This window comes from Colias philodice, chromosome 5 (genome assembly GCF_061535455.1).
Source record: "Colias philodice isolate Cphi_HAF_F1 chromosome 5, ilColPhil1 Martin Lab GWU primary, whole genome shotgun sequence".
NCBI lineage: Eukaryota > Metazoa > Arthropoda > Insecta > Lepidoptera > Pieridae > Colias > Colias philodice.
Genome location: NC_143090.1, coordinates 3,058,314 through 3,073,986, shown reverse-complemented (window position 1 = coordinate 3,073,986; position 15,673 = coordinate 3,058,314). Strand labels below are relative to the sequence as shown.

The following is a 15,673-nucleotide window of genomic DNA, read 5'->3' as shown; positions in this document are numbered from 1 at the left end:
AATAATTGATAAGATTACACAAAGACTAACCACAGGCTGTACTAAACAATAACAAATTGACTTTCCTTATGCAGTATTGCTCATATAAGAATTTTATAACTAACATCGTAGTCAAATTGTGGGTTTTAAGTTGAGGCATTTTCAAAATAACTGCACAAAGGTATTCAGATTTTTGTAGTAAAAAGTATGGAATTTTAAAATATGTAATACTAAACGTGTAAGTAGTTACGAAAATTATTTTAATTTATTTTGCCGTAAATTTAAACTAAACAGACCTTTGCATGCCAAGTTAATTGACACATTAGGTACTATAAGCTGCTTCATAAAAACGAAATGGTAAATAAATAATAAAAAAGAAAGCGAAATAAGAATATAAATATTGAACATGCTGTATCTGATCTTGTAATAGATAATTTCTTTCTATCAACTAACCTCATTTCGTTTTGCAATACTTTTGTTTCCAACATAATAACAAATTATAATAAATCTGTAGAGAGGCCAATTCTGTACATGAAATATATTTAAAAAAAAACTATGAAGGGGTGATAAGGGATCGCTACTGATGCCAAAAATGCAATCAGTAAAATTTTTGTCTGTCTGTCTGTCTGTCTGTCTGTCTGTCTGTATATTCGCTATAGAAACAGAAACTACACGACGGATTTTAACCAAATTTGGCACAATTATTCTTCATACTCCTGGGCAGGTTATAGTAAAAGAATCATGTAAATCGGTGTAGAAACACCAAAGTTATACATGAAATACGCTATAAGTCATCGCGCGTGAATACAGAATCATGCCATAAGGATTATTTTTGTGTATCAGTTGCCGCGTTCGACGCGCTTCGCGGCGGGAGCTATAAAAAGGCGGCGGGTCTGCACCCGTTTCGCGTTGTCACGGCATCACGTGTGAACGGCTGAACCGATTTCGATAATTCTTTTCTATTATATTCCTTGAAGTACGAGGATGGTTCTTATGTAGAGAAAACGTAAATATGTTCCACGGGCGAAGCCGGGGCGGACCGCTAGTAACAAATACGTACATTTCTATTTCGATGACTAACATATTATTTGCTTACGCTTGGTAATCAAAATGTTCAAACGTACTTACTTAACCTTATCATAACACATTATATTATTATCTCGGTCAACAAATTGAAGCATTTGTCAGTATTTTGCGAAGTTATTATTATTAAATTTTAAAAAGTTTTAATGTATTTTTTATGTCAGAGCAAATGGGCCACGTGATGTGTGGTCACCACCGCCCATAAACATTAGTAAGACTAGTCTCTAGTGGTGTTTTATCTTTTTCAGGTGCTTTGCCACCCTAATATGATTGAAAATACCTATGTTCTATCTATACAGCTTCGTATAACAATATTTAATGAATAATTAATTAATGTAGGTGCTGGATCGTAAAATTACATATTATGTAGACGTTAATTTTTTCAACTTTTTGTAATGTTTTTTTTTTGCATGTGATTTAGGTATGACTAGTTTACGAAATGAATCAAGAACATCAGTGACAAATAGGATAATAAAAAAAAAGGTTTGCATAAAAAAATATTTTATTTTCGAAATTTTTAAGTTTTAAATTTACATTCCAAATGGATTAATATTTCCTAATCCAAATGGAGAGCTTTGAGGTTTTTTGGTCTTTGGTTTCTGATTTAGAATGCCCAAGCCATTATTGACGAGTGGAATGTTTCCAGTCTGGTCTACTTGCATAGCAATGGGTTGGAGTAACGTCGGCAACTTCAGAATATCACCGAAGAAATTCTTACAAAGTGCGTCAGATAGCCTATCAGCAATATTTCCCCAGAGACCTATTTGGCAGAACCTGAAAATATTAAGCAATAAAATGGTTAAACTATGTTCAAATCACATAAGCTAAATTATTTGGATTCTCAGTTCTTTCAATGATTATTTCAGCGAAACCGAAATTAAATAAAATAAAAGTTTTTACCTAAAGTTTTTATCTAGCGACATTGTTTCGCCGATCTTCAAGTACTGTTCACCTTCAGGCGCCATTGAAAATGGAAGGAAATCAAAAATTTTATTGTCCTTTGTGTCGTTTGCTTTCAAGTTTCTCGCGAATTGAGCAAACAGTCCAACAAAGCATTCTCGCACTTTGGCATCGGTTTGTGAAACCCTTTGTCCTAAGGACCTGCCATTTTCATCTAGAGGCTCAAATAGATAGGCCAGTTCATCTCCATGTGCTGGGCCTTTTGCTTTTTGTGGTTTGTTACTTACAGGTTCATCTCCATCCTCTGCGAGGTAAAAATTTTACATATAAATAAGAATACGACCAAAAGTGGATGAAAAAGATGTCAGATAAGCTTTTAAAATGGATCTTGCAATAATTAATTCTATTAACTCCTTACGCGTGTGTGAATGGATTTATTTAAACCTCTAGAGTAATTTATCAGAGAAAATACACATCATTTGTAACCTGTTGCCGTAGACTCTATAGTCTAGCTGCTAGCAGAAAATATATCCAAATTTAACTAAGGAAAACAATTGAATAAGAGATTTTTTTATATAGTCCCTTTTGAGTTTTGGCTACTTGCTAAAATTTACACCAGAATAGACAAACTTTCATGGGGAAGCGGTAATAAATATCATAAAAAACCTCAGGTAGCTAAAAACTTACGAGTTAGAGCGATGCCAGGTACGAAATGTGATCCCTTGCTCAAATTGCCGACATGCTCGAAGCTGTACATGAGCGCCGGCGCACCTGCTTTCCATTCCTTGACACTTTGGTATGCAGGGAAGTTGAAAAGAGCGTCACCTGTTGATAAATTCTACCTTAAAACTTACTATTTTTTAACTTCGAAAATCATAGAGTAGATTTAACATTGTAGAAAGGCACTTGCCCGGGCTTCATTCTGGTTAAAACCGGCATAAAGCCTATGCTACTCGCACATTACTCGTTAATGTTTCTAATGATAAAATAATTTTAAGGTCGAACTAGTAGTTTTTGAGCTGAATCGTAACAAACAAACAAAATATCTTTCATCTTTATAGTACCTACATATTTTTCAAAAATTGTGTGAGTAATAAGAGTTGAATACTTATTCAAAAAATCCACTTTAAAGTCGGTTTGAAAATTAAAAACTTAACTATCTATAAGCATGATAAAAAACTTAAACGTGCTCTTAAAAATATTGTAAGCCGAGGTACCTACTCGATAAATATTTAAATAACAATGGGTGTAAAAGGGTCCATACCCCAATTTGAGTCCCTTTTCGACCCCTATTTGGGACCCTTCCCAATTGAATATAGAATAACAATCGAGCGTAACGTAACAATATACCTAGCTGTCCGTTATTATTAGAAATTGTTCAAAAATACATTACTAAATTTTATAAGTGTGCAAAAATACATTACTAAATTTTATAATTTTTTAAGAAGTTGCATTTTGGTAAAAAATAATACATATTAATTAGGTATTTATGGTAATTTGCTTTTACTTTTTTAAGTTTAGGCAAATTAGTTAGGTAGGTATTTCCTAGACTTACCTACTAATTTTTAAAATTTTGACTATTTTCGTGAATAAATTGAAAACCTATAGTATTGTATTGTACCTATTGGTATTGTAGGATGAGTGAATACCTACACAATGTCGGAGTATATTGTGGAATTTAGTTTGATGTCCTTACTAAGTGTTACTAAATATGACCGTCTCCGATACAGTTTTCGACTAAATCTCCCGTTTTTTAACATACATTATTTCACACACCACATAAATTATTATTCTTATAAACTAACCTGTAGCTTCAGCAATCTCAGTTAACCCGTCAATAGTGTCCAGTGACTTATCAAACAAAACTTGATAATAATCAGGCAATGGAAGTACACTTTGCACTCCGGCCAATTTGAGAGGGTTCAGCGCTTGTACCTCTTGCAGTGTGTTCTTGAGACCTCCTATAATATCCTTCTTTATAAAGTCTTGGACAGATGATAGTTGGTCAGTGAGGAACTTCGCGTATTTTCCTGTAAGTTTTTTAAAATTGTTTTTCATTTTATCACGTTAAAGGTGTGCTTACCCGTAATTTAAATACGTAAGTACTTATGATTTACTATTGTACTTAGATATAAGATTACCTATCCATTAAAAAATATGTATCTAGTTGTTAAGCATTTTTTACATAAACAAGTTAAAATTTTAGACACTCTAAGATAGAATTGAAAGTCGCTTAGATTTTTAAAGCAAAATAAGGCTAAACATTAGTAATAAAACAATTGCGAAATCATATTGCATTTTTTTAATAAGATTATTATAATTACCAAAAACAGCTCTCGATGTTTCAGCCGACGTGACACCAGTCAGCATGGGGCCAACTTGATGCTTATTCTTTAGAGCTGCTCCTGGATATTCTTGCACAAAGGTTGGGAGACCACGGTAGTCCTCTTTACCTTCTACACGCACACCCGAACCTATACATTTGTATCAATAAATTAATGAATTAGTTAATTTAGATAAGTATATGTTCTATATTCCACAAGTCTCAGATTATTGAAATTGAATTTAAAACATATTCAATAGCATTATTCAAACCTACTGTTTGAATAATGCTATTTAATATGTTGGAAACAAGCCTAAAGGGACAGAAAAGCTGTTACTTTTAATTAAAATGTTGGAACGAAGTTTTGGAACGAAGTTCCTTATTGCGCGTTAAGGGGGCTAGACGGAAAAAATTCTCAGGAAAAGTTGTAACGACACTTTTCCTATAGTAAGCTATTGTTAGCTGTGCGGCGTGCGCATGTTTCTCTGACATCCCGACTGAACTTCGTTCCATCCGGGTGTCCCTTGACACCTCTCAATTTTTTATAATAATTATAGAAATTACTATTTTCTTATTCTTACCTGACCTTCCAGATATTTCGTCCAAGAATGCTTGTGTATCGGGCAAACTCATTGTAATTTCTTGGTCAGCCTGTAACGATTTAATGTCTTAGCGCTATAATTACAATCATTTTAAAGGTTTTTCTATTAAAATTATTTACTCGTATTTATCGCTCCTACTAACTAGGTACTATCCTTCCCTGTATTACCATAAACATTAATATCTTAAGAAAAATAAGGTAATGATACCTCCTTAAAACGGTAAATTATTATCTTTTAATATCAATATCATTGTTATTTACACTTACCTGAATAATCTTCTCATAAGGTAACTTCCTGAGACACATGACAAGTCTTTCAGCGGGCTCTGGTGGACAACCGGTGCGTTTGGCTAGCTCCTCCGCATGCTTCTTGGGGTCAGATTTGATGGCGCCTGTTAATAAAATCGTGGCTTATTGTATCTGCTGGATCGAATGGTACTTTTTTTTAAATAATAGTAGTGTTAGAAATGCACACCTAAGTTCTAATTATGTAAACACTAAACAGTCAAAAGGAATTTCATTATTTTTTGTTACACTAAATAGATGTAACAAAAAATAATGATATTCCTTAAAATGAAGGCCGTAATTGCCACGAGAGTACGTAGAAATACGTAGAATGTGGACGTGGATCTTTTTTTACCATCAGAAACGCGATTTTTTTGAGCAAATGATTGATACTTTACAATCAAAGTTAGCCTTTTTAAAAATCAGTACGGAATACACTACGGAAGAAACTGCAGTATGTACCTGCATTCCCGATACATTACCTGGTGAAAGAGGAGCTCCAGACAAAGCAGCTACGCCTGTAGCTGCGCGACCCTCTCTTGGAGTTTCCGATGATAAGCCCAGGAGTGATGCAGCCCTACCACCAGTACCTTGACCCATAACTACCATTCGGGAACGATCACCACCAAAGAATTCTATGTAATCGTTTATCTGCAATTGTAATTTTGTGTGAAATATATTCCTTGCAAAGAAAACAGCCGCTTCTGATAGAATTATCCTATTTCAATATTATAAACTACAAAATAGGGATCATAACCATTTTATTTTAAATAAGAAAATTCAAGTAGGTACATAATAATAATTCCTTACCCACGTCATAGCGGCGCGGAGGTCGAAAATACCAGTATTACCAGATGCATCTCTTTGTCCAGTACTTAGGAACCCTAGGGACCCTAAGCGATATTGAGCTGTGACTAGAATTGTGTCTTGTTGAACAAAGTGTTGACCCTGGAAACGAAAAAATAAAGAATAAGAAACAATATTTCTCCAATTGAAATAACACAGATATTTTAAGAGTCATTAGCTAAAGACAACAATATGTTTTTTTTTTTTGTGAAATTCCATAGAATTAATTTAACATTTTCTAATCATCCTATACGTAACTATAGCTATTATAAAACTGATAATAATAATATACATACTACCTAATTATTAAAGAACTCTTACCCCATAAGGCGAAATGGAGCCTGTTTTATAGTTACCGCCATGGACGAAAAATATCACCGGGCAACCTGAAATAGACCAAAACATTATTCAAATTCATAAAAAAAAAATATTGTCCTTCTTAAAAGAATTAGCTACATAGTTAATTAACAATATTAGCGTGGATTCTAGGTGCTTTAATAATCTATAAAAAATAATGTAATCATGAGCGTTACCTTGTTCCTCTCCAGGCATTTTCGGCGCAAAAACGTTAAGGCACAAACAGTCTTCATTCCCAATGATCCTTCCAGAGCCTCTTGGGTCCATCTGGGGACACGGCGGACAATTGCTCGTAGCATTGATCTCGCCAGCTAGGTACCTTCTAACTGGTCGTTGGAACCGTCTAGGGCCGACGGGAGGTTCTGCATATCTAAAAAAAGTTCAAGCTATATTGAGAATGATCTAATACCTAAGGAATTATTGAAACTACCTATGAATTACCTATGAATTATTGAAATCGTTTAATTGAACGAGATATTACTACACAAAAAAGACACCTAATAAAGATTTCGCGGTGTTTCACTTTTCTGGAGCCTGTGCCTTCCCGATACAGTACAAAAACCAAAGTTTAATAAATGACCTAGTGAAGCTTTAGATGTTGCAATCGCATTAACTTCCACAAAAAAAAATCTGGTCACATGCTGTTTATTAATAATATGACGATAGTGACAGAAGTTAGTTCAAATTTTTAGTTCAAAGTGATAATATAAATTCTAAATAAAAAAATCGCATATCTATAGTATTGGTCCAAATGTAATAAAAGGTTTTAGATATGCGAACAAACTCCGAGCAGCGGAAATGATTAACTATCAGTGCTTCCGTTTAAATCTAATAATTTGTGAAAAAATATCATAACTGTTTATATATTTAAATAGATTGTTTAATTTAGTAAGTAGGACCAGAATAAGATGATTTCAATCGTTATTTTATAAATAAATAAATATTTCTGGACAATTTGCACACACGGCACGATCTGATCCCATACTAAGCTTTCGTTTGTGTTATGGAAACCAGATGGATGATAAACATACATATATATATAATTTTAAATAAATAATTATATAGATAATTAACACCCAGACACAGAGCAAACATCTATGTTCATCACACAAATATTTGCCCCGGGTGGGAATCGAACCCACGACCTCTGGCTTTGAAGGCGGCTTTGAAACCAAGCAAGCCAACCGGTCAGTCAGTTAGTCAGTTATAATTTTTAAGATTATAGTATCTTCAATATCTATATCCATACTAATATTATAAATGCGAAAGTAACTCTGTCTGTCTGTCTGTTACTCAATCACGCCTTAACTACTGAACCAATTTGCATGAAATTTGGTATAGAGATATTTTGATACCCGAGAAAGGACATAGGATAGGTTTTATCCCGGAAATCCTACGGGAACGGGTTTTTCTTTGAAAACGCGGGCGAAGCCGTGGGTGGAAAGCTAGTATCTTATAATTCAACTAGGCTCATTTAAATTCACCCCGGATCATTTAAAAGACACGAGCTACTCTCCTAGTGAAAAAGTATGACTACAAACGGAGACTAGAAAAACCAATCTATCCATTGCTCCACCGCTTTAACCGTTTCAATTTAATAAAATCTATAATTAAAAGACAAAAAAAATCTATCATACTCACAGATCATACTCAATTACTATTTTAATATCTACTTAGTTACTCTACTTATATCATAATATGTCTAAATTTAAGAACTTAAAACTTAAGTAAATCTCGTCTCTTCCGCTTGCAATCAATGTTATCTCTCATGTTCGGTGGAACCCTGGTGGAACCAAATAAGAAGGTTCAAGGTACCTAAGTGCTGCAGTATAAGTAGAGTTTAAGTACTAACTCCTGTCATTACGTATGTACATGAAAAAATATAAAAAAATCCACAGCCTCATTTTTATAATTTTGAATGAGATGCTTATTTACATATCAATATCATTATTGGAAAAGTAGCTGAAAAGTGACTTCGTGATTGGACGAAGTTCCCATGGAGGTGAGATATTTCGTCGAATATAAAACCTACATTCGTTACCCTTCATTGCCCGTCCGATTAGGGCCCTTCTGGCCTCCTCCACTCAAGCGACAGCGCAAGCCGATGTTCGAGATCCCCGTCAAGGGGAGACGCCCTTGTTCCGTTAAATATATTTTTGACCATATCATAATATGAACCCTTAGATCATTAAGTAAATGATCTAAGTATGAACCTATTGGACTTTCCAGTACTAAAGAACCTCTAGCCTCTTTAAAGATTTACTTTCAATTGAATTTAGAACTAGTTATCAATGATACATAAATTAGTTATTGATTTAAAATACCTGATACCACTAAACGTGTAATAACCGAGTCGATCGTCCTTATTCCCCTCGATCCTTGCGCTGAAGCCATGCCGCTGTGTGAACACCACTGCAGCGTCAGGTTCAGGCGGCGCAGCTGGGTTGCCGCCGACCACCGCCTGCGCAGGCGCAGACAACGCACACACCAGCACGCACAGAAGCCAAGCCATCACTACAGCTTTATTTATCCTTCGCCTGCGGAACTGGCCCACGCAACTCAATTGCATCCCCAAATCTGAGCTTATCATTTGCGTGTAGGTACATATCGCAAATTTGAAAGCGAATTTATATTTGATACTGTTGTGAAATAGGATATTTCTATTTGATTCACGCGCTGAGTTCACTGAATAATTTAGATCAATACCTTTCTATTTATATTTTCTTTTCATTTATATTTTCTTTACAAAATCAGTACTATTATAACGTTAGGTTTTACCTTTTAGAGAATTAGGAAAAAATTTCGGGCCAAAAATTATCCATCCAGCCACCAAAGCTTGTCTCACAAATAAAACAAATCCAAAGGACGGAGGACCTCTTAACCCTTAAATACATCAAGCAGTTCAAGTTGCAGAGCGCAAATTCTTATTTAATTCATTTATTTATTTATTTAATTATTTATTGCACACACAGAAGAAATAGATATGCATACATAAAGAACAGTAAAGAGGAAAATATGTACAAACGGTGGCCTTATCGCTAGGTAGCGATCTTTCCTTATTCTTGAGCAGTCGGATAAAAGGATGTTAAATGTGCACAAAATAAAGCTCTTACACATTTGTCATTATCATTACCTACTCTGTGTTATTTAAATCATTGCTCTTTCATTACTCATGGCTCTGTATTATGTAAATTTATTTTCTTGGTATTTAACATAGAAATCTAAATAACAAGACACATAGAAGTGCTAAAATGTCATAATTCGTATGAAAACCGCTGTCGCCAAAATCAACACATTCAAACCGAAAGCTAAACAGTACACACAAGTAAACTATGCCTTTTATTGGACAGCTTGATTTTAGTGAAAACTAACTTATCTATTAAATTAAGCTTTTGAATATGTATCCTAACGCACGAATTTACGGTTTATTTTAGAATAACATCCCTAAGTATATGAGACTTTTTGCTCCAATACGAACAAACGTGATAATAAGAATGGTCGACTGTGTCATTCATTGTTATTTCGATTACTATGGTGACGCTCGTAATACTTGTAAATATTCTATAATTTTAAGGAAAAACGGCATTATTTCTAAAAAAAAATATTTTCCGATGAAATATTATTCCTTTATAAGTATAATTACAACTTGTGGAAGAATTTCCGCAATGGGAATTGCTGAAACACACCATGTATACACTCATACGTCTCCAGAGCAACTGAACAGTGACGAATGCACTGGTGTTGTGCAAATCACCTGAGTGGCGACAAGGTCACGCACGCTTACGACTTCTAGTGTCTTGTTATTATTTTAGATTTCTATGGTATTTAACCACTTAAATGTTTATCCTCTGAGGTGACCTTCTTTTTTCGCAAGTCGCAACCGTGATTATCTTGAAGGCTCCAGCTGCCAGCACACCATTATGATTTACATAGGTTTTTTGTATGTGGTAATTAAATTACAAGTATTTTATAGTTTATTTCTCTTATAAAGTTTCATTTGGCACACTCATCTCGAAGACATACCTAATCAGAAGAATCCGAAATGAAAAAAAAATAAAATTAGCCCCTAATACCAAATAAAAAATAAATAAATAAAAAGCCTTCCCTATTGAACGCCGAGAGTGAGACAGCACGCTAGTTTCTATATAAAAAAGAGACATACATATCCAGCATATGAGCATAGTCCTTCAGTCGAGGGCTTATATCAGATCGATTGATCGATTGATTGATTGATTGAATGATCGATTGATCGATATATCGATTGATCGATTGATCGATTGATTGATCGATTGATTGATTGAATGATCGATTGATCGATCGATTTATCGAATTGATCGATTGATCGATTATTGATTGATCGATTATTGATTGATTGATTGATTGATCGATTTATCGAATTGATCGATTATTGATTGATCGATTGATCGATTATTGATTGATTGATTGATTGATCAATTAATCGATTGATTGATATATCGACTGATCGATTGATCGATTGATTGATATATCGACTGATCGATTGATCGATTGATAGGTCGATTGATCAATTATTGATTGATTGATTATTGATTGATAGATTGATTGATCGATTGATCGATTGATTGATTGATTGATTGAATGATCGATTGATCGATTGATCGATTGATTGATCGATTATTGATTGATTGATTGATTGATCGATCGATACATCGATTGATCGATTGATCAATTATTGATTGATCGATAATTGATAGATCGATTATTGATTGATTGATCGATTGATCTATCGATACATCGATTGATCGATTGATTGATTGAAAGAAGAAAGAAAGAAAGAAAATACGTTTAATCACAAATACTTTTACAAATTTTTGACTTATAACTAAACACTTAACATGGAAAAAAATAAATCTTAAAATACAATAAATACATTCAAAATATCTTAATATCGTATTCGTGATTAGGCGGACTACTCAGCATTTGCCTCTCCGTATTAGAGGAGAGGCGCCGGTTTTCAGTAGTCCCCTCGACTTGCTACGCTTGGAGCATCAGAACGGTCTTCTTGATTAACGTAATTGATTGATTGAATCATCGATTGATCGATTGATTGATCGATTGATCGAATGATTGATTGATCGCACGATGTATAAAATAATATCACCGCAAATGCTACGTCCCGCAATTTTTAAATCTGTAATATCTTCGAAAATATTCACTTAAATCATACGGGGTAAAGGGCCATATACAGGGTGTCCCAAGAAGTATGGATGAACTGAAGCCAGGAGGTAGAGGACCTAGAGGGCTATCCGAATCACCCCCATGTGTGTTATGCGATTTTTCGTAGTTTCGGAGTTATGACTCTTTTTTCAATTTTTCACCTATCGCCGAGTACGATGATATTTTCACTCATGGTGACGTCAACTATTGCGCTAGATGCTTGATTTTTTTTGTGTGCTAAGCTGAAAGATAGGCCAATTCAGTATGGTAACACTTACTGTCGAGATCTTCGAATGGAATAAAAAAAGAATTAAATGCCAAGAAAGATAAAATTACCCAGTATGTTCACAACTTCAAGGGCCCATAAAAAAATAAAATCACATAAGAAAAGTTTTCCGTTTGGCTTTTAAAAACTTGCTCTATCTATCAGGTAGCTACCCTGAAAATTTCATTTTATTATTCAGAAGGCTTCAATCGAAAAATTGAAATCTAAATGTGGTAAGTGCAAAATTTGTATTAACATGATGATCATTAAAACCAATAAATAGGTGTTTAGTTACCAGAATTTTTTTTAAAATTACCCCGCTGTTGCTCAATGCAAGTGCGACATCACCGTAAAAAGTTGTCTATTAAATGTCTTTATGCCCTTTTATAATTTTAAATGGTTTCTTCTGCTACTATGAATTTCCGGGCTATTTCGTCCAAATTGTGGCATTCTCTCAAGTAGCCGAGGTCTATTTAGTATCCCCATTGAAACAAATCAATTGGGTTTAGGTCGAGGGACCGTGGAGGCCAGGTTTTAAGGCAAGCGTCACCGGCGCATGCGCAGGCTGCAACGACCAATCCATCTTTCAGGGCATCTTTACCCTTTAGCCTGGCCTGAACGGTCTCCGGACATAAACCATATTGATTTTTTTCCGTGGGGATACTACAAAGACGAGAGACTGCTACAATTTGGACGAAATAACCCGGAAATTCATAGTAGCAGAAGAAACCATTAAAAATGATAAAAGGGCATTCAGACATTTAAAAGACAACTTTTTACGGTGATGTCGCACTTGCACTGAGCAACAGCGGGGTCATTTTAAAAAATTCTGGTAATTAAACACCTATTAATTGGTTTTAATGATCATCATGTTAATAAAATTTTTGCACTTACCACATTTAGATTTCAATTTTTCGATTGAAGCCTTCTGAATAATAAAATGAAATTTTCAGGGTAGCTACCTGATAGATAGAGCAAGTTTTTAAAAGCCAAACGGAAAACATTTTTTATGTGATTTTATTTTTTTACGGGCCCTTGAAGTGGTGAACATACCGGGAAATTTTACCTTTCTTGGCATTTCATCCTTTTTTTTTATTCCATGCAAAGATCTAACGATAGTAAATATTACCATCCTGAATTGGCCTATCTTTCAGCGTAGCACACAAAAAAAATCAAGCATCTTCCGCAATAATTGATGTCACCATGAGTGAAAATATCATCGTACTCGGTAACTCGGCGATAGGTGAAAAATTGAAAAAAGAGTCATAACTCCGAAAATACGAAAAATCGCATAACACACATGGGGGTGATTCGGATAGCCCTCTAGGTCCTCTACCTCCCAGCTTCCGTTCATCACTACTTTTTGGGACACCCTGTATAAATCTATATTAAATGAACAATGTATTCAAGGTATTTAATTGGTTAAGGATTAATGCTGTATTGGTTAAAATCGCTTCGAAAATTAGCCATTATTTGTCGTAAAAAGTAAATGACAATCAAGGACTCAGTGATCAACTGGGCGGCAATAAACTGGGCCACGTGGACCAGTTGTACATAATTAATTATGCCTACTATTTTTGTGGCCAACTGGGCCGAACGCGCTTTGATCTTGCGGACGTGATTTTATTATTTAATTTGCTGTGGTTAAGTGGGCCGACAATAAAAATTTAAGGCAGTTTGGTATAGTTACGAACACAAGTGTATCAAAATAAATTTGTCAAAAGGTAAATTGTGTTGGGACTTTGAGAGGAAAACAAAACATCATCAATCAATGTATATATTTCAAAAATCAACAAAATGTAGTTGTATAGACAAAGCTTAGCTTACAATAAAATGTTTTATATAACATGTAAATAATTTTTCTTATTAATCTAAGTTTTAAAATAAGGAATATAATTTTTAAAAAACAGTACTGCAATCACAAATTGACATATACACGATAAACATTCATATAACACAATACAAATAAAATTGGTTAATCCTAAAAATCACAGATCAGTTCAGTATAATTTTAATAGAACTACCTTAGCTTAATATAATTTAAGTCTCAATTCAAAAATTATGAGCATAACAGGATACAACATTGATTTTTTAATAAAAATATTTAAAATCACAGATCGGTTTTGTACAACAGTAATTATTAAAATCTTATAGGTAATTAATAAAAAAAAAATCACAGTTTAAGTAATTTCCAATTTTAAAATAAAATCATAAAACAAGGCGCTCTATGCATAAATCAATATTAATGTCCCCTCTAATAAATTCCTCAATTGTCTGCGATATATGTTGGTCTATTTCTTGGGTTTCTGGAAGTTTTTTTCTAATACTAGTTCCGTTGGTATATAAAACTTCATAGTAATTGTTTTCCTTTTCAAGTATTGTTAAAAAATGCGCAATGTTTTTTGGTTTACTTGAAATTTTTTTATTTAAAATCGAATGCCAATTTTCAATCATATTTGTTGTTCGATGCAAATGATTACTACACCATTTGTCTGCAAAGAATGACTTATCATTCAACCACGTTTGCACAAAGTAATCGTTAAATAGCACGACATTTTTGTTTGTAGGACATTGTGCCATTATATATAGCCAAGCATTGTCTATAGCCTCTCTAGGCAAATGAGCCATAACAGTGCATCGTTTAACATGTTTTCTGGCTAATTTTGATTTTGTGATATTTAACTCATCGGCTTTTCGCCACAAGCTTTGCGCAAAATGAAAATAGCAGCCATTGATTTTAGTCTTAGGGAAAACATGTTTAATAGCAGACATAGCTGCTTGTTCAAAGTCAAGTATAAATAATTGGTTATTAAAAAATCAATGTTGTATCCTGTTATGCTCATAATTTTTTAATTGAGACTTAAATTATATTAAGCTAAGGTAGTTCTATTAAAATTATACTGAACTGATCTGTGATTTTTAGGATTAACCAATTTTATTTGTATTGTGTTATATGAATGTTTATCGTGTATATGTCAATTTGTGATTGCAGTACTGTTTTTTAAAAATTATGTTCCTTATTTTAAAACTTAGATTAATAAGAAAAATTATTTACATGTTATATAAAACATTTTATTGTAAGCTAAGCTTTGTCTATACAACTACATTTTGTTGATTTTTGAAATATATACATTGATTGATGATGTTTTGTTTTCCTCTCAAAGTCCCAACACAATTTACCTTTTGACAAATTTATTTTGATACACTTGTGTTCGTAACTATACCAAACTGCCTTAAATTTTTATTGTCGGCCCACTTAACCACAGCAAATTAAATAATAAAATCACGTCCGCAAGATCAAAGCGCGTTCGGCCCAGTTGGCCACAAAAATAGTAGGCATAATTAATTATGTACAACTGGTCCACGTGGCCCAGTTTATTGCCGCCCAGTTGATCACTGAGTCAAAAAAAGTTATTGTGGGTTATCCATAAGAGATAGACAAACAACAAACAAACAAACAAAAATACTTTATTGTGCACCACAGAGAAAAGTACAAATAAGGACAAAATACATTAGTTAATAAAAGAGCACAACAGGCGGTCTTATCGCTCAGACAGCGATCTCTTCCAGACAACCTGGTGGACAAGAAGACGCAGTGCAAAAGTAATTAAAAACAGGGCAAAGTGCACTAAGAACAGAAAAAATAAAATAAAATATTAGACATAATATACTATCGCGGACTTTTCTATTTATTATTTTTATATAGACATAATATACTATCGCGGACTTTTCTGTAGACCTTTTCAATGTGTACAATACTTAGTTACAATATTTTGATAAAACTCGTAGGGTTCAGGCTTCAGCCTACGTTTGCAATGTAGCGGAAAAAATGGACATC

The 15,673-nt window shown here is 33.8% G+C and overlaps 2 protein-coding genes across 2 annotated transcripts; both read right to left on the bottom strand.

The window, feature by feature from the left end:
- Nucleotides 1-1,546: 1,546 nt before the first annotated feature.
- LOC149488333 (liver carboxylesterase 1F) lies at nt 1,547-8,920 on the bottom strand. Its single transcript, XM_089695476.1, has 12 exons — nt 8,699-8,920; nt 6,551-6,744; nt 6,339-6,403; nt 5,982-6,119; nt 5,654-5,822; nt 5,154-5,278; nt 4,867-4,936; nt 4,287-4,436; nt 3,768-3,992; nt 2,650-2,787; nt 1,963-2,266; nt 1,547-1,836 (listed from the first exon to the last, which is right to left on the bottom strand). The coding sequence occupies exons 1-12, from the start codon at nt 8,884-8,886 to the stop codon at nt 1,593-1,595; spliced, it is 2,010 nt and encodes a 669-aa protein (XP_089551602.1). The 5' UTR covers nt 8,887-8,920; the 3' UTR covers nt 1,547-1,592.
- A 5,123-nt stretch (nt 8,921-14,043) lies between these two features.
- On the bottom strand, nt 14,044-14,628 carry LOC149488332 (uncharacterized; the record flags this gene model as incomplete). The annotated part of the gene is made up of 1 exon (XM_089695287.1): nt 14,044-14,628. A coding segment is annotated over one exon (585 nt), but the record flags the coding sequence as incomplete, so codon positions are not given.
- Nucleotides 14,629-15,673: the final 1,045 nt, after the last annotated feature.

Coding starts and splice junctions, on each gene's coding strand:
- LOC149488333 (XM_089695476.1), bottom strand. CDS start 8,886: ATGGCTTGGCTTCTGTGCGTGCTGGTGTGTGCGTTGTCTGCGCCTGCG. Junction 2,267..2,649: donor ACCTGGCATCGCTCTAACTC/GTAAGTTTTTAG, acceptor TTTACCTCGCAG/AGGATGGAGATGAACCTGTA. Junction 1,837..1,962: donor TCGCTAGATAAAAACTTTAG/GTAAAAACTTTT, acceptor TAATATTTTCAG/GTTCTGCCAAATAGGTCTCT.